The sequence below is a fragment of the Pangasianodon hypophthalmus genome, chromosome 3, assembly GCF_027358585.1.
Source record: "Pangasianodon hypophthalmus isolate fPanHyp1 chromosome 3, fPanHyp1.pri, whole genome shotgun sequence".
In the NCBI taxonomy this organism is placed as follows: domain Eukaryota; kingdom Metazoa; phylum Chordata; class Actinopteri; order Siluriformes; family Pangasiidae; genus Pangasianodon; species Pangasianodon hypophthalmus.
The window spans coordinates 17393724-17418051 of NC_069712.1; the positions used below are offsets into that span (position 1 = coordinate 17393724).

The following is a 24328-nucleotide window of genomic DNA, read 5'->3' on the forward strand; positions in this document are numbered from 1 at the left end:
GCCCAAACCGTTCTTTGGATTGGCACTGGTATTATTTCACGTCTCTGCTCTAAAATATTTGCACCAAGTTGAAAAGGTTCAAGTGAAACTTTCGATAGAAGTTTAATAACATAAAAGCACAGTCTGCAGATTGTAACAACACAGTGGGTCTGAACGAAAGGTTCTGTTAAAAATGTTAAAAAATGTGACTTTGGTAGATAGATAAGTGCAGGTCTGACTGAGAGAGGTAACAGACATGATGGTTGGAAAAACAAACAACCTGACTGCCAGGCATTCTCTGCATTTTCCTCCCTTTAATTTCTCTAGTGGCTGCTTGTCCATAGGGGCATATACTGTATATTAGCTGTTCAACACATGTTTATCTTTTATAGTCCTCATTAAATTCCATTGAAATACTAATTACCCCTTTGAGTGAAAGACAATTTAAAAAATGTTGCTGTTTGACAGATAAGCTGATATTCTGTTGATAGATGTTGGCTTTCTACCATATGCTGCATTCAACTTACCTCGGAAGTGGGAAGTTGGAGCTCGGAATTACGTCATTTATGCCCTCTGTGCGTTTGAGGTACAAAGTGGGAAAAAAATGGGCATTTCCTTGTTTGTCTTTTGTTAGCAACAAGCTAGGAAGCTAACTGTGATAAGTGATATATAAGTGAGGTATATTTACCTCCTCATATCAGTGATCTGTACAGTCAATGTTATATATTTAATAAATGAATATGTCTGTATGTTGAATGGTTCAGAGTAAATATTCGTATGTATGGCATAACTCATTTAAAGGTAGGCGCAGTCAGGTTGATTTGACGTCACTCCGTAAACTGGGATGGAACTCGTAGTTGAGAAGGCTGCCCCAAGTTGACAATTAGAAATTTCAAGTTAAGAGGGTGTTTTCTTTGGCTTTTCTTGGTTGGAGGTTGAGAATTACAAGTTGTGACCTCTGGTTGAATGCAGCAATATTATTGTTCCTAGTGGTCAAAAATGGGAACTACAACAAGTGTTAATAGAAGCCCACTGGGAAAGGAATCCTGTCCCATACTCAGGGAGGGAGCAGCAGACAGAACAGTTAATAGGGTTGCCAGACTAGGCTTGTTAAAAAATAATCAGATTGAAGTCTAATATAGTGCAGACAGTGTGTCTATGATATACAGAATAATTTCTATTGATATGTTGCAAAGATTGGGAAGGTGAAAGGGGGGATATGGAATGAATAATATCTGTATATCAGAAATGTGTGAGCACCACAGTGACCATGTTTGCCATGAAAGGACTGTGAAAAAAATTTTAAAAATATGTTTTTCCAGAGCTGAATGTATTGGGGTCTTTTGTGTGGTTTTTGAGATGTAGTTGGGCTAGAAGCTTTGCAGAAACCTGGCAACCCTGGTTTATCATATTAGCTCTACTGTTTTTGTCTCATACATTGGAAGTACATCTGCTGTATCAAATCCAGTGTATGTAATACTGCCCAACAGCATAATGTAATAATATTGCTACAATATTACATTATTATTATCTGAAAGTGCCCTAATCCAAACTGGTAAAGCAATAAACATGTGATGTGACACAGTTAATACAATAGTTAAGTAAAAAAAAAAACAAATTACATAATTTCCCCTTACTCTAATTATAGTCAATTAGCCACATGTTTAATGTCTGATGATGTCTTCTTTAATTTTGGCACTGGAGTAATTAGGCTCATGTTGCTTAGTTATGGGAGTCTGTGTTGCCCGAAATTTACTTGGTAGCTATTTTATGCTCATAGATCTAGTCCAAAACTAAAGAAGGAAAAGTCAGCCACCAAACTTGTTGCAGCTGACACTTGGTAGAAGGAGTAAATTATGTCAATTTTATTTCTCTCTTCCTCTCAAAATTGGATTATTACACCCACAGGCAATTTATCTAGAATGCTCACAGAACAGAAGAGTATTCTACTGCAGACTTTGGTGATATCAGTAATGCAAAGATTAACATGGTGATAATAATTAACAAGCAACATATTGCACAACCCTAGCGTGTATATGCCTATTATTTGCATGGTAGTATAAATATAAAGGAGATTGATATTTAAAATGATCTCATATCTTATATGTTTAATATCTTATGGAAAGGTAGTTGTAGGTTGATCCACTGTTCATATTCAGTTTTTTAATCTCTCCAATCCATCCTATGATCCTGACACACTTTTAGTGAAGGAAGAGCATGCAGGCACTTTTCTCCTGGGAGATGCAGCAGTATCCATGAGCCAGGGTTCTGAAAGCTGTGTGACTGTGCCTGTTCTGAGTTTATTGTTACATTAGTAATTTTACAGCACTCTAGAGAGCTGTAGAAGTTGCTGTCCTGCAGGGTGTTTTGAAGTAGAATGTGTTTTATCTAACAGCAAACGGATGGAGAGATGTTAGAGAGAGAGTGCAAAGTGGGAAAATGTAAATGTGGAGGAGTCACATGGAGAAGAGAGAAATGATGAAAAAGAAAAGTGCAAGACAGCCTTTGAATAGACATCACAGTTATGGAGTAGCTAATCAAATGTGGTCTGTTAAGTAAAGCAGCACCGTCTGTGCCCCACTGCTCAGCTAAGTAATAGGCTATCACATCCACCTTCACCACCAATATATCCAGCTATTTATTGAGAGAATATGACCAGAGACAGAGAGAGGATCATTATTACTGTAAATGCGCTCTCCTACCTTAATCCATTAAGTGACTTTAAATCTGTTTTTTTTTTTTCTGTCCCTGTGTAATTGACCTTAAGCATTACCAGACAGTCCTTTTAAACTAAGCTGACTGAAGGAGTCTGTTTTGTGCCTCAGTGTTTATGTTTATGCAACTGAATTATTCTTGATGGATCACTGTCTCACTCTCCTTCTGGTTTATATCTGGTTTATTCACCACCCTGTCTGTTTTATCCATTCTTTTCCTTCTTTCCTAGGTCCCCCGATGTTTGGCTGATTCTCATCCTTTCATTTCCACTTCACCTTTTCCCTCCTTTTATTTTTGTTCTTTTCTCATTCTACATGCCTCTTCCCACATCACATATTATGTCCTCCAGCCACTTCTTTGCCCTGTCAGCTCTGTTTATTCCCCTACTCTTGTCTCTTCCTCTCTCTCTGGCTCTCACAAGCACAAGCCCCAGCTGTGGCCCCTGCTCTCTCCCCTGGGCTCTGTTTATCGTTCGCCGGTGCCTGAGCTCCTCTGCTTGCTGGCTCTGGTCCTCTGCTTACTGTCTGAGGCAGGAAGTGGGGTATGGATTGGCCAAGTCGGAGCAGCACGCTCGGCTTTGTGTTTGAGCATCTAATCTCTCCTCTCACACAGGCAGATGTGAGCATGACCCCCGCACACTGCCAGCACATACCAATCAGCTCAAATAGGCATAAACAGCCTATCAACCCTTTCATTGTACCTGGGGAACATGGCCATGTGATTGTTTTTTTTTAAGGACATCAAAGTAAAATTTACACAATTCACAGATCTCACACTCACACATACACACACACATATTTGGATGCTGGACTGGCCGCAGGAAATATTGTAGGTGGTTGATAAACAGTCAAGGCCTTTTGGTCCATTGTTAGGGCTAAGACAGGAGTTTATGTCTCCCAAAGAACAGTGTATTAGTGTAAAAAATGTGTTTGTTTATTGTGTATTTACTTTGTATCCATTGTTTATATATATAAATATGTATATATATAAATATATATATATATATATATATATATATATATATATATATATATATATATATATGTATGTATATGCACACACACACGCACACATATGAGCCATAACATTAAAACCACTGACAGGTGAAGTGAATGACATTGATTATCTCCTTACAATGGCACCTCTCAAGGGATGGGATATATTAGGCTGCAAGTGAACAGTCAGTTCTCGAAGTTGATGTGTTGGAAGCAGGAAAAATGGGCAAGCGTAAAGATCTGAGCAACTTTGACAAGGGCCAAATTGTGATGCCTAGACTGGGTCAGAGCATCACCAAAGCGGCAGGTCTTGTGGGGTGTTCCCGGTATGCATTGGTTTGTACCTACCAAAAGTGGTCCAAGGAAAGACAACTGGTGAACTGGCTACAGGGTGCCCAAGGCTCATTGATGCACATGAGGAGCGAAGGCTAGCCTGTCTGGTCCAATCCCACAGAAGAGCTACTGTAGCACAAATTCCTGAAAAAGTTAATGCTGGCTATGATAGAAAGGCGTCAGAACAAAGTGCATTGCATGTGCTTTGGATGGACTGGTTGAGTTGAAATGAATGCATTTACATATACATTTTCTGACATCAAAAACTGATGCACAGTGAATGAGAAAAAAAGAAAAAAAAACACACGAACTTTGACTTGATTTTGATTTTGAAATCACAGGCAAATGGGGCTTGAATCTGAAAAAGTCCAACTGCATATTTTTTTTTTCTGGCTGCAGAAAAGCTTTCTGCCTCAAATTGGAACTGCTGAAAATCTGATTTGAGCTGCTTGTCAGAGCATGGTTATGATTCTGGCCAGCTGAGACATTGTGTCTCTACTGTTGCTTGAATGTCCTCTTGCCTATGACAGGTCAGTAAAAATTCAGAATAAAAGTAGACTGCTGTAAATGAGATTGTCCTATTTTCCACTTGGAGGGATATGAATCACAGAGCCACTAATATCCTGATAAGGTTTTTTTTATATCCTGAATAAGAACATTTTAACCACTGTGCTGTTAAATAAACATCCTTCACTTAATCCAGTGAATGTGTATAGACTTTTGAATGAATCTAATATGACACTACAGACTGCACGAGAATGGCAGAAGATTTTTTTTTATGTTTTCGATGAACAGTAGAGTGGTATGCTTGCAGGTCATTCCCTGTCCCTTTGGGTTAAACAACGGCAGTCTAGTGCATCTACAGGTTTTCTATCTAGCAAAGAAGGCTCATGCTTAATTCCACTTGTTTAATCAATTGGTCTCACTCTTCAAATGACAGATGAGTCATATCAGGTGTGATGCTGCTTGCCTCAAATGAAAAGACACAGGCACATAGTCCTTTTGAGGATAAGACTGGACGCCTTGAGCTAAACCTGTGTATCCAGTTCTTTATGATTTTCAAAGTAACGGGAAAATAAGACTTGTACAATAAGTTTATATATATGCATGAACATGTTTTCTGTCTATTTATCCATGGTGATATTATCAGGCTTGAAAAAAGTTATATTTCAGTTTTGTTACTTCATCTTGTTGCTAGAGATATGGAGTGGCATAAAATGGGTTTTATCTTGATGCACTTTTCACTGAGTGAGAGAAGAGGGAGTTAGAGCACTGGGATGAGGAGGACGGGTAAATAGAGGACCAAAGAAAGATGACAGAGAATGAAAAGAAAGACGAGAGTGGGATGAAAAGAGGCTGGTGATCTGATGGTGGTGTTTATTAGTGAGACTGAAAACAAAAACGATTATCCTCCTATCTGCTTCCATGGTAACGTGTGTGTTTGTGTGTATGTATGTGTGTGCTGTCTTACAGAGTGATTTTTAAGAGAGCTTTTTGTTCAGTGCAAGAAGGAGCTGACTCATCTAGTTAGTATCATATAGAGGTCAAAGTCACTCAGACCCTTTTGATCTTGTGTGTTTCAGTGTGTGTGTATATGTGTGTCTATGTAGATGTGTGTCTATGCATGTGTAATGGTGTTTGTGTGTTGTGCACCTTTGCTTGCATTCTGTATAACTGATGTTAAGCCCCTTGACATTAGAAAATACTGTTTTAGATGCAAAATGGTATTATTTTCAGATTTTAATATCAGACAAAATTGCACATCATAAAATAATTTTTTTGGGTCATGATTCAAGAGTTTCATGAGTCCAGATTGGCGGTGTTAGACTGCTTAATGTGACATGCCTCCCATCAGCCGATTTAGTGCCATTGCGACTGAAATCTCAGAATGTGACTGCTGCTTTGATGCTTGTCTAAAAGCTGAAGGATTTCATAGGATGCAAAACTCACAGGTATCATGAATTTCACCTCTCAGCATGAGGCATATTTCCCAGTAGTTATGTTTGGTGTTGACTCCATGTGCTTTTGTTCTGTCCTAGTCCTGTCTCCATCCCTGTTCTGACATTGGTTGATTACTCTGTGTTCACCTGTTCTGTGTAAAGTCCTTAATTAGTTTGTCTCTATATACCCTGCTGTTTCTGTTCCTTGTTTCTAAGCCTTATTGCACATTTATCTCATCCAGGCCTAATTTTCTTGTTTTCTCTTTCCTTTGTTTCTAGTTTTATTTCCTGCTTTTGACCCTTGCATGTTTTCGTTTCCGATCATGAATATAGATTATCCCTATTTAATTCTGTTTGCCTGTATTTTGACCCCAGCCATAGACTGTGACAATGTTTTCCGATTTTCTCTAATAAATCATGGATTTGCATCCTGCCTTCACTAATTACACATTACAGTGGGACAGCTACAAATATGGGAGTGGCAATACCATAACATAAACAAAACATTCTCTTGGACAGAAAAAATATCCTTATCTCACTTTGAAGAATGTTTCTGTTTATGTGAGCCCATTTTCTGCAAAGGACAGGATCACACTGGTTGATGGCATGGGCGAATGTAGTAATTTTCTTTAATCACAGGTCTATCATTAAAGGATCTTCATCATATAATCTGACAAGGAGAGCATGTCATCGCACAGTCTGTTTTAGAATTTGGCCAAGATTTTACTGGGATCATCTCATAAAGTGTGACAAGTAATAGTATTAGAAATCGTAGAAATCACATAGTCTAAATCTTCAAGGAGCGAAGAGAATAAATGTTGTGAGTCTTTGTTTAACGAAAACAAATGAAAACTATTTTCTTTTCTTACTATGTTAATTGGTTTTTATTTGTTGTGTGTTTAGGGTTAGTTTTGGAAAGGAATTGGAGATTCCTGCAGTGATCATCTCATCTTCAGTCTCAGTACTGTCTTTGTTTCCCTCACCGATATCTTGTAAATAAGACGGGTCTGGATAACAAACCTTTAGATTATTTAGTCAGTCAAATATAGACTCCATATTCTTTTCAGTCCTTACATATATCTTCTGTCATCACAAAATTGCACAATGGTAACATTTGCTTTTTTTATTGAGAAAGATACACAGTAGGTCATACCCGTTTCTCATAGCCAGGTGGAGACTACATTCAGCACTGTTCAAACAAAATATATATTCTCAACTAGAACTGTGGCATTTCTCCTTAAGCGTAGCAGCTGCTACTTTACTACGATAAAAAAAAAATCAATCCAATGCTATTAACCCAGAGTCATAAGCAAATGGGCTTCTCTTCTAAAAAAAATTAACTAGCTTTAATTTTGTTCATTCCTTCCTGTTGACTTCCTGTGAACTCTATGGGTTTATTTAGGCAGATCTCCACAGAGAAATGTTGCTGTCTATGAGAATTCAGTAGGCTACGGATTTCCTATTGTAGAGATAACAGCCGCTTTCACAGACCATGTCTGCAGCCCTAGTCTATCCATCCACACAAACTGCTCACAGACAATGGACAAATTTAAATTATTTCCGCATTAGTGTTCACTGTGTAATTAGTGTTTTTATGTGAGCCCAGGTTTCTGCAAATATTTGTAAGGGGACTCCATCATCATTCCTTTGTCGTTAGTGTTGTCTCATGCAGAAATAGTGTGCTGAGAAGAGCAGCTCCCTCTCTGATGGGCGAATCCGAGCACAAAAGATTCAGCTCATTGGAAGATCATTTTGCTGATAACAGCTTGAAGAGAGTACAATCCCATCTGTCTATCACAAAACACTCATTACTCAAAGCTAACCCTCTTTCTCTTCCCCTTTTCTTTCACATCTCACTCTGTTGGACTGGTGTGCTCATACGATGTGTTTAGAAACCTCTCGTCTCCAGTGTTTGACACTTGCCTTTTCAGCACACCTAAGCCTCTGTGTGACCTCTGCAGAGTGAAGCACTGACTATTCTCTCATATGAAACAATAGAAAAACCACCAAAAGGCTGAGTGACTTTTTGACAGGGGCTTTTTCAGGAGAAAGAACAGAAATGTTAATAATTTCTCTGTGTCCTGGGTGCATGTGTTTATCTGGGTCGCCACTTGACCCTGTTCAGGCGAGGGCCATTTTTGGGCCATTCACTCTCTCTTTATATTTATCTGCTTGTTCCAAGTCTCCACTTTCCTGCATCTTAGCTATGTTTCCTGAATGTCCAGCTAACATTTGAAAAAAAAAAAAAAAAACTTAAAAAAATGACATATATATTTTTTTTTGTATAGGCTTATCAGCTTTATCCAAATGATTGTGCCTGATGTCATAACTGATAGGTCATGGGGAAGACCTGGTTTGCTTTTAAAGGAGTGGCTCATATTTGTCTAAATAGACTCTGTCTCACAGTAATCCTGGTAAAACTGTAGGTTATACTTTGTATTACTTGTAGATGGCATTGTAAATGTTGCTCACATAGGAGTATAATGAACAATATTGAAACAAAAATGTTTGCAATATCAAAATTGACCATTTTTTATTTTATTTTTATAGTACAATTTACAAGCAGATTTACAGACATCCGGGACATAACATCCAGTGAGAAAGCCAATGGTAACAAGCAAACAACTCAAAGATGGAGGAAAAACCTTGGGAAGAACCAAGACTCAAATTCTCTTCTTGCTGGAACTATGAATAATGAGTTATACTCATAGTAGTTATGACTGGATTCAGTATGTTTTTGACTGTAAGTTAGGTGTAAAGTAGATGAATCAACACACCATAGTCAACAGTAAATTGGTGAAGATGGAGCAAGAGTTTGGAATAGGAGCAGGGAATTCCTCATCTGCTGTCCTCTTGACTAGAACAGAAACTTGTAGTCCAGTGGACAGGATCAGGATCAGGATCAGGATTAGATCTTCTGGACAGGAGTAGAAACTTGTCTTCTGAGCAGGTGCAAAAATTTGAAGTCCTCTGGAAAGGAGCAAGAATTTCCATGGGGTTTTTCTGGATACAGTCAGCAACTTGAGGTAGTCTAGATAGGAGCAGGAAATTGAAGTCATCTGGGCAGGATCAGGAGTTTGTTCAGTAATCCTTTAGGCAAGACCAGGGGCTTTTAGGAACAGGAACTTTTTGTCCACTGGAAAAGAGCAGGTAGTTAAACAGGGGCTTGTGGGGTTTGTAGTCCTCTAGACATGAGCAGAGGCTTTTAGTTTGGGGGGGAGATTGTATATTTCAGGACAGCAGGAGTAGAAGCTTTTAGACATGATTGTTGTAGACCTCAAGGGGTAAGAGTAGGATCTGTGTGCCCTTATCTGTAAGATTTAGTAATCCTGAAATGAACTTACCTTCTTTTGCCTTCACTGAGGAGCTAATTGGCTCTGTGGAATATTATCTGTTGATGCTATCCACTGCCTTGTCTGGAGCTGTCTGTTCAGTAAGCAGTGAACAGGCTGAGCAGAATAAATCGTGCCAAGGCAGGTTCTCAAGTGATGTGTTTCCTCTCCATCATGAATAACATTAACACAGGCTCAATCAGGGAGCATGCTAGGGCCTGAATTCAGTCTCACCACACCACTAACATCTTTATTTTAATTCTTAGTATCCATAGAATATCACAGTTAGATTGAATGATTTGTGTTGGGCTACATACATACTGACACACTGACAAAACTGATTTAGCTCAAGGTCCTGTTTCTGTGTTGTTATCATTGCTGGATTGTGTAATGGCTGGTGTGATCACTAATTGAACGAAAAGGGTATTCTGTTTTATAAAAAAGTTTTAGGTGAAATTATTTTGTACAGTGGTTTGTAGCTTGTGCCTTCAGGCGTGTATTAGCTGTGGACAGAATGTGTGGGTGTGTGGATGCTCTGCTGGGAACCTGACCGTTACTGTTAATCTGTGGAATAGCGCTCCTGTTGTATTCAGTACAGAGAGCTGTATGTAAATGCATGAATGCTTATGTGTCTCCACACTGGCAGTTTCATTGCTAAAATTACACATTATATTGCTCTTATCTCTTTTCTCTCCTTCATTGCTCAGATGACAGGGATAACAGAGCTGGCAGGTCGATATGTATAGCTGGAGCTGATGTAGTCAAGCTCAATCAAGAAAATATTGCCACTGAATTAATCTTATAGCAGATTGAACTTTGGTTTGAGCTCTACATATTATGTGCAAGATCAGAACAAATGCAATTTTTCTTGTTGTAGGTACAAAATTCCTGCAAAACCCTTCCTTGCCATCCAGTAATATTATCATTGTACATCTATATCATGTGCTAGGGTTGACAGTTTATGTGATTACTTGGGAAAATTGTCATGTCAGTGATAGGTAAACCAGAACAGAGAACGTAATAGCTGTAAGTCATTTAAAATAAACTATTACTAAACTGATGGAAGCCTGTACCCTGCTCATTGACCTGAAGCCTGCACCAGCCCTGATGCTCTTTCCATTATTATATTAGACTACAGGTATTAGGATTAGGATTAATTAAGGATTAAACTTTACTGAGTCCTGTCTCACCCAATAGCTCACAGAATAATTAGTCAGCTTTGTACCTTGCTCTCTTTACTGATATCCTGAGAGCAGCTCCCAGGAGCAACACAGGCAGAGAATAAGCATGATGATAGCTCAGAAAGCTCAGTTTGATGTCGTATATCTATCTATCTATCTATCTATCTATATATATATATATATATATATATATATATATATCAGAATCAAAGCAGTATTGAGTTAGGGAGCTTACAGATTACTTTTGTAGGAGAAAATTTCTTCAAATCCCCAAAACCTTCAATGAGTATGTGAAGTGTGGTAGAGACTTAGTCCTACTAAGACTCATCAGGCTGGCATCTAGGTCACATGTTGACTTTTATACAGGTTTAATGAGGTGGCAAGGTGGTGCTGCATAGTGATCCTGGAATAGGCTCTGGATTCTCAGAGACCCTGATCAAGTTAAAGCGGTTACTGAAGACTGATGGATGAATGAACATGTTTAACACTGGATATCACAGCCTTTGTTAAATCCAAAATTCTATTTGCCAGTATGTAATAGTTTTGCCTCTCTCCCCAGCAAACACAGTCGTAGTGGTGATTTTATTATATGAGAAATGCTCAGTATTCTTTGAATACTTGTAAATGTAAAGACAATGCTCATTACATGATACATTTTAGTGAACATATTTGGCCTATAATGACTGAGCATGCTTAAAGATAAAATTATCCATTACATTATTTTATAAAGCATATGGCAATAAAGATGTTTTGCCTCAGTTGGCACATTTTGTACTGTCTATAACAAGTTTTAGGACTGAGGACTACAAATAAATATCTCTTCTATATCTGTGTGTACCATAATTTACATAATCTCTCTTCAGTTCTTGCCTTGCTACTGCAGTAAACAGAGTCTGAAATATAAGACACAGTCAAACAAGGGTAATGTACAGTGTTACGTATTTGATTGCGTTTTAGACTGTAATTTTGATTGATTTAAAACATCATCAGGGATACTCAAATGATCTTCCAACACACTTAGGTTCTGATTACATGCCTTAGATGCATTCTACACTCGATTTAAACAGAAATGTGGACAAGCAAAAGGGTTTTAGTGTGGATAGACTATGAATCTCACATTCATTCAGATCAAATAAGGTCATGATATATTAGTTATACTTTGTATAAAATCAGGAGCAAAAAGAGAAAGTGTAAATTGCAGACTGGGGGAGATGGCATTACAATGTCTGATTTAACCATTCAATCCATGTATCTGCAATGTACTTCAAACTGCACACACTATGAACCTTTACACACAATACAGTTAGAAGATTTATGCCCTTAAGCAGCATTGTTGAATGCATCTGTATTAAATGATAAAGGCTAATCATAGCCAGCAAAGCCTGATGAATAATGTGCTGGGGCAGTGAGAGAAGTGCAGCTGGCTTTGTTCTCTTACTTTATCAGTGTCTCTGACTCTTATAGTGCTTCATATAAGCCTCATCCTGTTGGATGTCTGTCAAGCCAAATGTTTCATTAAAGACACTCTATGAGTCCTTGTTTCCTCAAAGACTACTCTACAAATTTATTTATTTGATAATAAATATGATAATTGTTATAATTGCACTTATGATTATGTTAAATTGTCCAGTGATTTATGGCCTTTTAAAATTGAGGTACTCAAGTATGCATAAAGAGAGATGTGTTTGTACATGCTACATAGACATCCAATGTCATGGCACTGTGGTACGCTGAATGATATTTTTGATTGCTTTTCATATTTTCAGAAATGTTTCTGGAAATATTGTACATTTTCCTATGCTAAAATATCTCAAAACCAAGTACACACATTAGCACATTATAATTACTTGCACATTCAGGTGTCTTTCCACTACTTTCTTCTATTTTGTCAAGACATTTATAGTGTACTCTAGAATTACAGGTACTCTTAATTAAAAAAGGAGCAAAAAATATTGTTGAAAATAAACATTACACACAATAAGTGCTTGAAAGCGTTTCATTATTTAATTCAATGTCGAATTGTTCCCAGAAGGTGATAAGTGCAACTGCTGATACAATGAAGTGTATATGGGAGTCCTATCTGCTCATATCTGTGTGGTTTGTTTATTAGCGCTGATAATCCTCACTCTCAGCACTTAGGCTTTTGTTTGAACTGCATTATTTTTATCACCTCCTCACCCAACAGTCATTATTTAACTTTCATCAACAGATAAATCCTGTTTTCAGTAATTATACAATAATGAGTGCATTATACGATACTGAAGGACAGATTTATTTTTTATTCAGTACTGAATTTTACTGATTTTAACTGACAACCATTTTTATGAAAGATATACTGAGTAAATATTTCCTATGCTCATTTCAATTCCCTTATAGCTCTAACCAACGTGAAGTTATGGGCCATCGACAGGCAGTGCTTTCAGACCATCATGATGAGGACCGGACTGATAAAGCATGCAGAATACATGGAGTTTCTCAAAAGGTTAGAAACTTAAAGTGTATGTGTGAATAATGCACATGTATCTGAATAAGTATAGTGAATTCTGTACTGTGTGTGTGTGTGTGTGTGTGTGTGTGTGTGTGTGTGTGTTAGAGTGCGCATTGGCACTGCAGCTGCCATGTTAGTCTATGAGGGAGTCTTCTCTGCATCCAACCGAAAGCACCTCCTTCCCTCTTTCTCTTTTCCTTTCTTTTCATCTTTCAACTGAAGGCTCTATTTGCATAATAGCACACTGAAAAGAAAGCATGGGAAATATTTTACATATTAAAGACTCATCAAAATTCTGTATGAATGAGTTTATAAGTGAAATGTTACATGAAAGAAATCTTCACTGAAATATGGTTGCATAATAGAACAGTTCTTTGGAAGCTTCACTGCTCTGCTGGCACAAAGCCTTTGTGCATTTAACTTTTTTACATCTCTCTCAATGGCTCCTAATCTGTCCTTCCTCTTCTCTCTTTCTCACTCTCTCTCCTTCTGGTATATCTCTACAATGTATACAGGCTCGTAAATGTACATTTTCTTTAATTTTAATCAACACAAAATTCGAGTCATTCCACAGTTAGCATAGTCTGCCTCTAAATCACAGTTATGCAGTTACTGATTTATTTATTGTTACTAAGGTAATGGTGTAGCATTGTTGTTTATTGAGAAGTTTGTAAAGCTTTGGGACACATTGGTTTTTTTTTATTTAATTTTCTGAATAATGCTTAATTAACCCCAAATTCATCTCAAAGCTGTGTAAAAGATAATATGAAGTAAGCAGTGATGTCTGTAATGGAAGAGTCTACCTAGTCATCTGACCCCAAAGGGACATGCTAACAAAAATGCAAAAAAAATGCAACTATCGAGAATTCTGCTGTAAATGGTCTCTTTATAGAGAGGTGTCCTGGTTTGTATACCAGGAGAACCCTGTTCTAATAGCGCATCTTATAGGTGCGAAATGACTACTGCTTTAGAGAGGCTATCTGTGGGCGGTCTGTGTGAATGTTGTTGTTTTTTTTTCCCTGTCACCAGCTGGCTCACTAGCGAGAGCAGTTAATGGTAGATTAATGGTACAGATAGTAATATTGTGCTAACTTTTTTTTAGATTAGCATTAATTATTTGAGCAACAGATATTACTCAACAGATGAAAATTTTTCAGTGTGCTAGTGCACAGCGATATTTAGGCATACGTATTTAAGCCAGAGCACACATAAGAACTGTGGCACCGAGAAGAACAATGAAAAGCAAAGCAAGCTAATATACAAGCCTCACCAGACTAAACTCTAGCAGGAAAGCACAGAATAATAAGAAAGACTTTCCAAGTTAAACTCAGCCAAGTATCTAAAGTGAATAATTCAAGTTTGTAGCTAGAAACAATAGTTCCAATTTACAAACCAAAAAGTAAAGAATAGAAATAGTATGCTTCATACAGTGATGTTAGCAAGCTACCGTAATGGCAAGGCATGTACTTTTCAAACTTCTTTGAACATATAACCTTTTACATGAGATATATTTTGATACCATTATCACCCCAATCAAAACATATATTATGTAAGGAATAACACATGACAGAGTGCTGTTATACAAAAATAATACAGGTGAGGGTGATCTGAAGTGCCAAAAGTATACTGTTTTTGTATAACAGCACAGTCCAAGGTGTGTTTTTCCATTTATACCACAGTCATTTCCCAGAGATTTTTTAATTTATTAATGAACAAGATGGAGCACATTTTAACAGTATATAGTTAGATTTAATGTTGTGGAACGTCCATGAGACAAGTTAGTCCCTGTTATCACTTATGTTATAGCAGTGACAAACAGTCATGCCCTCACCAACCTCTCTTTTTCTGTCTCTCGCTCTCTCAAAAATGTAGAAACCAGAAAGCATAAACTCCTCTGTCCTGAAGACATGCTGGGAAACTTAACAAAGTTAGATTTGTAAAGCTGTACAAACTGTTACAAAGTGCTGACACTTAAGACTTTTTCCGTAAATTTTAAATAACAAAAAAACTTCCTCACGTCAACAATTATACATTTTTCTTTGTTAAACAACATGTTTTTTTAATCAATTTTACTATTAGTCTTGGATTATGTGGTGTGTTCTCCAAACAATAACATAATATAATGAGCACATTAACATAAACCAGTCGTTCATATTACAGCTGGAGCTACTGTCTGAGCCGAGCTGTTTAGAAAAATAACGCACAACTTCTGACTAATCAGAGTGAGCGCAAAACTGCACTGTGGTATAAAAGTACATATAAACCAGTCCTGATTTTTTCCACCAATACTGGCACATAATTACACATACACTATATACTTAATTATACACATATATACTGAAAATTGCAGTATGCCTTTTTTTTCTTTTAAAAAACGTTTACTCTTTATGCAAGGAAGACAAAATTATAGGACGTGCTGAAATAATCAACAACATTGCATAATTTATTACAGAACAACCTACAGTATTTTTTCATATATAGGGAGGAAACGTCTCCAGGTTACGTATTTAACCATGGTTCCCTGAGGGAACGAGACGCTGCGTCAAAACGCTATGGGAACGCCTTCAGCGTGACCACGCTCTGAATCACGTGTGTAATCAGTCCAATGGCTGGGCGAGACGTCACGGGCGGGGTGACGTAGCGACCAGGAAGCTTAAAAGCACACGCGGTGGATACAGCGGCAGCTTCAAGCACTGGCTGTAGAACTCGGACTCCATGTCGCGAGGAGGGACCACCTCGATGGCCTCCTTCCTCAAGAGAGTGTTTACTTCTTGTTCCATTACCAGAGCCTGCCTTTTTTTTTCTTTAAGGGGAAAGGATGTGGGGTATGAAAGATGCACATTTGCATCTGCTAGCACTCTACTTGTGAGCCCCTGGGCCCCCCTGAGTGAGAAGAACCCAGCAGAAACGAGGCGGTGGAGACCGGAGTAATTCGGTAGCCTCTCTTTACAGTATGCAGGACCCATTGAGACACATCTGGCAGAAATTAGAATGTGTGAAACTCCACACTGCCAAGTAGTCTACTAAGGGAATCAGCCTCTCGAGACTGACCTCTGGTGTAATGAGAGCGGCTAGCTCGGTGCCCTGAAGCGGCGGACCAGCAGGGGACGGCCGAAGTAGCTGCTCAGGAAGCCTCCGAAGAGGTAGTGAGCCTCCCAGTACTGCCACATTCCCAGGCGGAAACTGAGAGAGGCGCTCGCAGGAGACCGCTGCACCCCGAAGCACCATGGGTGGCAGGGTTGGCAGACCGATCTTCTGAGGGCACTGAGGAGAGATGGGCACCGTATGATGAGGTGTACACCGCTCTTCCCCAGAGGGGCCTGCCCTCAGAAGTCCTGGGCCCCAAGCATCAGGACTACCTAGTCGAGGTCTTGTTAGACCGCAGAACGGCCCACAGAACTGGCCTCGTCCTAGAAGACCCCGGCTTAGAGCATTGCTGGGGCTCCCGCTCTGTCTTTGAGCCTCCCGGTACGAGGAGCTGGTACACGGAGGGGGCTTACGAGCCAGAGAGCCGCGAGGGAGGAACTGCTGAAACACTGCCGCTTGTGCACGGGCCTTCTGATACCTGTTGACGACGGCAGTGACGGCGTCGCCGAACAGGCCAGAAGGCGCAAGCAGGGCGTTCATAAGGAAGACCCTGTCCCTGTCTTTCATACCGGACAGGGTCAACCACAGATGCCTCTCTGCCACCACCAGTGCTGCCATGGACCGGCCGATAGCATGGGCGGTCTCCTTGGTGGCAAAGAGAGACAAATCAGCAGTTCGACTGAGCTCAGCAACATCCTCAGATTTAATCTCCCCGCCTTCGTCCAGCTCTCACAGCAGAACGGCCTGATAGGCCTTCAACACCCCCAAGGTGTGCAGGCAAGCGCCAGCCTGGCCTGCTGCCATGTACCCTTTGCCCACCAGCGCTGAGGTGGTCCGCAGCGACTTGGAGGGCAATGCCGGAGCCTTCAGGGACGATGCCGAGCCAGGGGACAGATAGCTAGCCAGCATCTGTTCAACCCGGGGCATCGCCCTGTAACCCTGCTCACTCAGCCCCGCCACATTAGCAAAATAGCTGGAAGCGGGACTGAAGATACGGGCGGATAAGGCCTCCCCCACGAACTAGACACCTCGGTGTGGAGGTCGGGGAAGAAAGGTAGGCTCCGGCATGGAGGTGGCGGCTTACTCCGCAGAAAGCGTTCATCCAGCCTGTTTATCTGCGGCCCAGCCCGTTTCTCTGCGGACCAGTCATTATTCAGCTGGGCCACAGCACGAGTAACCACCTCCAAGAGCTCCTCATACTGGGGAGATCGAGGGGAGTTATCCTCATCAACGCCCTCCACGTCAACCTCCTCGGAGGAAGAGAGGAGGGGCGTTGAGCCCTCTCCCCGGGGGGAAGAAACCGCAGTGCGGGCTTCCGATCCCAGAGAGAGGGCAGTGGATCTGGTGGGTGAGGAAGAAGATAGGGGCTGGCCCGTCTCCATTCCTTCCACCAAATCCAACTGCGATCCCCACAAGTGCAGCCGCTGCTCTGCCTCAGCAGAAGTGGGGCCAGCACCGCGAGGAACGCTGGTGAAAGCTCCCTTCTCAAAAAGAGCCTTCCGGGAGCGGAGCACACGCCGCAGCAAACGCCCGCAATGCACTCAAAAGCAGACCACGCACGGCCTGAAACGCTGCCTGCTCTTGCCCGTATGTTTCGTCTTCGCACTGGCTTTCGGCATGCCACAGCGAAAGTGAAACAAACAAACAGTATAAAAGGATTTCTACCGACACACAGAGCGCGCGCTGAATGAATGAAAGCTGCTGCTGTATCCACCGCGTGTGCTTTTAAGCTTCCTGGTCGCTACGTCACCCTGCCCATTTTAATTGCTTCATTTTAAATCCATGGTGGTGGTGTACAGAAGCAACATTACAAAAATTGTTACTATCCAAATACTTATGGACCTGACTGTAGTTCCAGTTAATGTTGTGGAAAGTCTGTGAAACAGGTTAGTTTCTGTTCTCACTTACATTTTAGCACATAAACTGTGATTCACCTGCAGCTTCTGACTAATCAGATTCACCATTTTGAGCAGCACTGTGGAATAAGGATGTATAGTTTATCCATCCATTCTCTGTGCCGCTTATCCTACACAGGGTCACAGGGAGCCTGAAACCCTGGACGGGGTGCCAACCCAGGGCACAATCGCACACACATTCACACACTACGGACAATTTGGAAATGCCAACCAACCTGCAATGCATTTCTTTGGACAGGGGGAGTAAACATGCAAACTCCGCACACACAGGGTGAAGGCGGGATTTGAATCCCCAGCCCCAGAGGGGTGAGGCAACAGTGCTAACCACTAAGCCACTGTGCCCCCCCTGAATTTAAGCAGATGCTAAAAAATAACTTCACATATCACTAAAGTTATCAGTTACCAGTGTTTAGCCAGTAGTGGTGGTGTGAGTTTTCGTTAGTTAACAGTTTTGGATGAGTGCACATTTCAGTCTTTAATAACTAAAGTAAATAACTTTTCCACTAGGTAAATTGCTAAATATTGAAGCTTTAATGTGGGTACTTAGACCCTTTACTGTCCAAATGGCATGAATACAATAAATATTAAACTATTGGGAGCTGTAGCTGTTGGGAAAAAATGACATCATGTCAGGATTAAGATACTGTTTATCCACAGCTAATGATAATAAAATAAAAGCGATGTTGACTTGAAATTAATTTTGTAAACCCTCTCTTTTGCAGCGTTCCAACATTCCATAGTCTTCCGGAAGAAATACTAAGCAAACTGGCTGATGTCCTTGAGGAGGTAAACATTTATTTATTTAATTAATTATGGAATGCAGCATTCCAACATTCCATAGTCTTCCAGTTCATAGTCTTCCAGAAGAAATAATAAGCAAGCTGACTGATGTCCTTGAGGAGATAAACATTTATTTAGCTAATCTTTCAGAGCAGAAGTTTATGAATTACACTTCAGGCATTCTTGACAATGTTCATATTTACACAATCGTTACAAAGCCGAGTACCTTGATGAGTACCTTTTGCCTAAATTTATAATAAAATATTACAATAATAATAAAATAATTTATGCCACTATGACTTAAGGCTTTTTTCATCTGAACTGTCCATCTTCAGAAGATGTTGCAGGCCAAAAATAAACACACCATCTGTCAACTCAAAACTATCAGTGATTGCAATCCCACTCAAAACTACTCTTGTTAAATTTTGGTGGATGTTGTCAACATTTGCTCTTACATTCCACAATATATTACAACATATTTACATTATTATTTAGAGATTTTGAGTTTCATATAATCTTTACTAAGGAATGAAAACAGTTGAGTGCAGAAGAAATGCATTTTACAACAAGACACTTAAGGTTGTATTTTCGTGATCATAGCGCAGGCATAAAAACAAGGCATAAGAGGCATGACAGTGACAAAGATTTTACTTGCAGAGTTTTAAATCAATTTTTAGTGGTAGAAATAAGCAACTGGCTGAAAGATTTTATATTTTCTATCTCTGTCACTAGATTTTACATCAGTATTATAGTGTTAGTTTAATAAATGCAGAGAACTATTTAAGAATTAAAACCCTGTATCCTGGCTTTATCTACATAATCAGCTTTACATCAGCTCCAACAGCAAAATCTATTTCATACATTTACATTTACATATCATTAGGAATATGCAAGGTTATTGGATCTTTCAGTAATTTAAAGGTCATCTTTTGAGGGTTGACCTAAACATAAAGCATCAAAGTGAGGTAATGAAAGAGAAAGTGAAAGTGCTTGTGAAGTGCAAATTAGTTAATAATGCTATGTGTATCTCAACAACATTAATACTGCTGTTGTTCTAATAGAGTCATGTTAATTTTTATGAATTTAAAATGGTATTCTATGGAGTTTATGCTCTTAAATGCACAGTCACTTGGAAGACAGTAATACACAACCATTTGTGTACCAACATAAGTCCAACATTAGTGCAAAGTGATGAAGTGTTTATGACCACCAAACACCAAAATAGCAACAGAATGCAAATTAGAAAAAACAAATTGGCTTGCAGTCAAACAAAATGCTGTCATTAACCAGCAAATTACACTTGCACTGGCATGAAAATAGTGTTCACAGGCTGTTAAACAGCTGTTCTTTAAAAAAGGATCAAATAATATATGTTAAAAATTCTAAAACTCAAAATATCAATTAAAAATTCTCCCCTTCTGAATGTGATCCAGTTATTGTCACAATGTACGGACACAAGTGCAGGTGTTCAATGTTTATTTTAAACGTAGCAAACAACACAGAGACACAATTCAATATACAGGCAAGGGTCAGGTGATGAACAAACAACGTTAACTAGATTAGGCAAGACCAAAAATGAGAAAACCAGAAACTAGGTCGAAAACTAGAAAGAGAATCAATGAATCAATGGTTTGGTATAGACTGGCAGAGCATGTGCGAGTGAACATATGAATTGCCACAATTTTAGCCATTTTACCTGAGAAACAAAGCTCTACTAGTTCAATAAATCATAAATGTTGGCTTCACATTAAACTGTGTAGTTTAATGACAAAACATGTGTGATGTGTTTCTACTATGTGTACTATGTCTACTATGTATAATGGCTAGAAGCAGAGAAGTTGCTTTGTGAAGTAAAGTTAATATATAGTAAGAAGTTTGAGGCTGGACTGATTTGAAAAGCTCTGGTCTGTAAGATCTGCAAACATGTTATTTAGATCAGCGAACTTGTTAATTGATTATGTGAGTCTTGATGAAAACACACATCTAATTAATAAACAAAGATATAAGGCAGAGGAAATAATGTGCTGAAGAATACAGTAGATAAAGCATTGCTGTGTAATTGCTTAATGGTGTTATTCGAAAGTCCTAATGTATGGTTGAGTCACCTCCTCTTGTCATTCCACAATTACTAAGAGTACCAAATGTCCTCGTGTCCTTTTCCTTCTCCCACTAATTGCGTGACTCAATCTGTAAAACAATTGTTATGAATAGGCTATGTGAAGAATGAAATTCTACAAACTCGATTCCAAAAAAGTTGGGACACTACAAATTGTGAATAAAAAAGGAATGCAATAATTTACAAATCTCATAAACTTATATTTTATTCACAATAGAATATAGATAACATATAAAATGTTGAAAGTGAGACATTTTGAAATGTCATGCCAAATATTGGCTCATTTTGGATTTCATGAGAGCTACACATTCCAAAAAAGTTGGGACAGGTAGCAATAAGAGGCCGGAAAAGTTAAATGTACATATAAGGAACAGCTGGAGGACCAATTTGCAACTTATTAGGTCAATTGGCAACATTATTGGGTATAAAAAGAGCCTCTCAGAGTGGCAGTGTCTCTCAGAAGTCAAGATGGGCAGAGGATCACCAATTCCCCCAATGCTGCGGCGAAAAATAGTGGAGCAATATCAGAAAGGAGTTTCTCAGAGAAAAATTGCAAGGAGTTTGAAGTTATCATCATCTACAGTGCATAATATCATCCAAAGATTCAGAGAATCTGGAACAATCTCTGTGCGTCAGGGTCAAGGCCGGAAAACCATACTGGATGCCCGTGATCTTCGGGCCCTTAGACGGCACTGCATCACATACAGGAATGCTACTGTAATGGAAATCACAACATGGGCTCAGGAATACTTCCAGAAAACATTGTCGGTGAACACAATCCACCGTGCCATTCGCTGTTGCCGGCTAAAACTCTATAGGTCAAAAAAGAAGCCATATCTAAACATGATCCAGAAGCGCAGGCGTTTTCTCTGGGCCAAGGCTCCTTTAAAATGGACTGTGGCAAAGTGGAAAACTGTTCTGTGGTCAGACGAATCAAAATTTGAAGTTCTTTTTGGAAAACTGGGACGCCATGTCATCCGGACTAAAGAGGACAAGGACAACCCAAGTTGTTATCAGCGCTCAGTTCAGAAGCCTGCATCTCTGATGGTATGGGGTTGCATGAGTGCGTGTGGCATGGGCAGCTTACACATCTGGAAAGGCACCATCAATGCTGAAAGGTATATCAAGTTCTTGAACAACATATGCTCCCATCCAGACGTTGTCTCTTTCAGGGAAGACCTTGCATTTTCCAACATGACAATGCCAGACCACATACTGCATCAATTACAACATCATGGCTGCATAGAAGAAGGATCCAGGTACTGAAATGGCCAGCCTGCAGTCCAGATCTTTCACCCATAGAAAACATTTGGCGCGTCATAAAGAGGAAGATGCGACAAAGAAGACCTAAGACAGTTGAGCAACTAGAAGCCTGTATTAGACAAGAATGGGACAACATTCCTATTCCTAAACTTGAGCAACTTGTCTCCTCAGTCCCCAGACGTTTGCAGACTGTTATAAAAAGAAGAGGGGATTCCACACAGTGGTAAACATGGCCTTGTCCCAACTTTTTTGAGATGTGTTGATGCCATGAAATTTAAAATCAACTTATTTTTCCCTTAAAATGATACATTTTCTCAGTTTAAACATTTAATATGTCATCTATGTTGTGTTCTGAATAAAATATTGAAATTTGAAACTTCCACATCATTGCATTCTGTTTTTATTCACAATTTATACAGTGTCCCAACTTTTTTGGAATCGGGTTTGTATACAGTTAATAATTGACCTTGACTAAAAATGTAAATTATTTTTGCCTTGCAAAACTAGGCTCTGGGAGAAGTGGGAAAATGCCCCTCTTACAATCATTCCTCCTTATTTTGCCTTGACAGGATATGTTTCTTTAACTCAGTGTATAACTTGACTGTTGTTACAGATTACAAAAAAAGATTCTCTGTATCTCAGTCATTGAGCTGAATCTTCCTGATTTAGAAAGTGCAGACTCCAGCAGCAGCCATGTGAAAACGAGGCTGTTACACCAACCTCAGCTCATTGAAATCCACTTAAGAATGAAAGGAAATGAATAGCAGTAATTTCCCCTCAACATCTACACTGATCTCTCTGCTCTATCTCCACCTGTTTTTCATTTTCTGCCTATTATGTATGTCATGACATAGCGAAATCTGATTGGAATTGTTCATTAGTTGACCAACATGGAACCACCCTAATTACACTCCAGATTATTGGCAATAAGCAAATTTAAAGCTCTGGATTTAGAGCATATCTGTGTAACAGTGGACCCGCATGAAGGTTACATTTTCACTCTGCAATTCACAACCAGTCAAAATAGATAAAATAAGAACTAAGAGGGAGCTATTTACCTCTCAGTAAATAAAGTATTTATTTTGTTATTTTATGTTGATTTAAAAAAAAAAAAAAAATTTAAATGTATTTGTTTAACAGTCTGGATGCCTATAATTATTAATTGTGACTATTATATTTTTAGGTGGATTTTGGAAAAACATTGCAAAACTACAACCATGTTTTTTAAACTTGTTAAATTCAAAATATCATTGTGGTTTTAATATTTTATATTTGAGAATATATTAGTGTGTATGGAAAATATTGTATATAGGATTATAGATTATATGATGTAAGGAATTATATAGGTATACTATATAAATACTAATCCATTTCAGAAGTGTACACACATATATATAAACTGATTTTCAATCGGAAAGGAGGACAAAAATATCACAAGTCAAATACGTATGTGGAAAGATTGCCAACTTTGATCTAAAACGCAGTGCAATGGTGTCAGAAGGAGGCAGCCATGTTGTTAGAGTTAAGAATGCTGTGTCAGAATATCAGTATTTTACCCCTAAGAATTACTGTTCTGCTGTCATTCAGACATGTAGTTTTTAGCTACACGTAGTTATAAGATATAAATCAAATTTAGATTATTTTTACCTGAGGGAGTATAGTACAACTATAGGTTTCAAAATGCATTGGTATGAGAATTTGGTGCCCTAATGGATAACACAGTATACTACATTTAGCATTTTTTCATTCATCCCAGTTAAAAAAGACCTTTTTTTATTTTAGTTGATATAGAAATATTATTTAACAGCAAACCTGCAGTCTAATTTGCAGAACACAACACACTCATCATATATTCTGCTAGTTGTGCTAAATGTACTTTCCTCAGATTTGTGGAAATTTAACTGAAATATGTGGTGCCTTAAAGGTCATGCTCTAGGTTACATAGGGAGCTTTTTGGCTTCAGTCAGATTGGGGGTACTGTTTCGTCTGTGCTGTCTGTATGCCTTTACATCTCTCATTACATCTGTCTAGAGGACAGTGATGGCACACAGAATAGCAGGAGGGCATGTGTCCAAAAAAGTGCTTTCTCCCTATGGCAGCATGTCAGGGCTTAGAGTCTCGGTAATACGGTGCTGGGGGAATTAAGAGTAGTGTTTCAGTGGCTTTTTTTTAGTCTACACTTGCATTGGCCAAAACTGAGTCA

The 24328-nt window shown here is 39.0% G+C and overlaps 1 protein-coding gene across 3 annotated transcripts in view; it reads left to right on the top strand.

Moving 5' to 3' along the window:
• Positions 1 to 24328, top strand: part of prkg1a (protein kinase cGMP-dependent 1a) — a 71084-nt gene that overhangs the window by 27231 nt on the left and 19525 nt on the right. For all 3 annotated transcript variants that reach the window (XM_053232704.1, XM_026942801.3, XM_026942792.3), the window contains 2 exons: positions 12852 to 12957; positions 18689 to 18752. In XM_053232704.1, coding sequence (XP_053088679.1) covers positions 12852 to 12957; positions 18689 to 18752 — 170 coding nt within the window. The remainder of the gene's footprint in view (positions 1 to 12851; positions 12958 to 18688; positions 18753 to 24328) is intronic.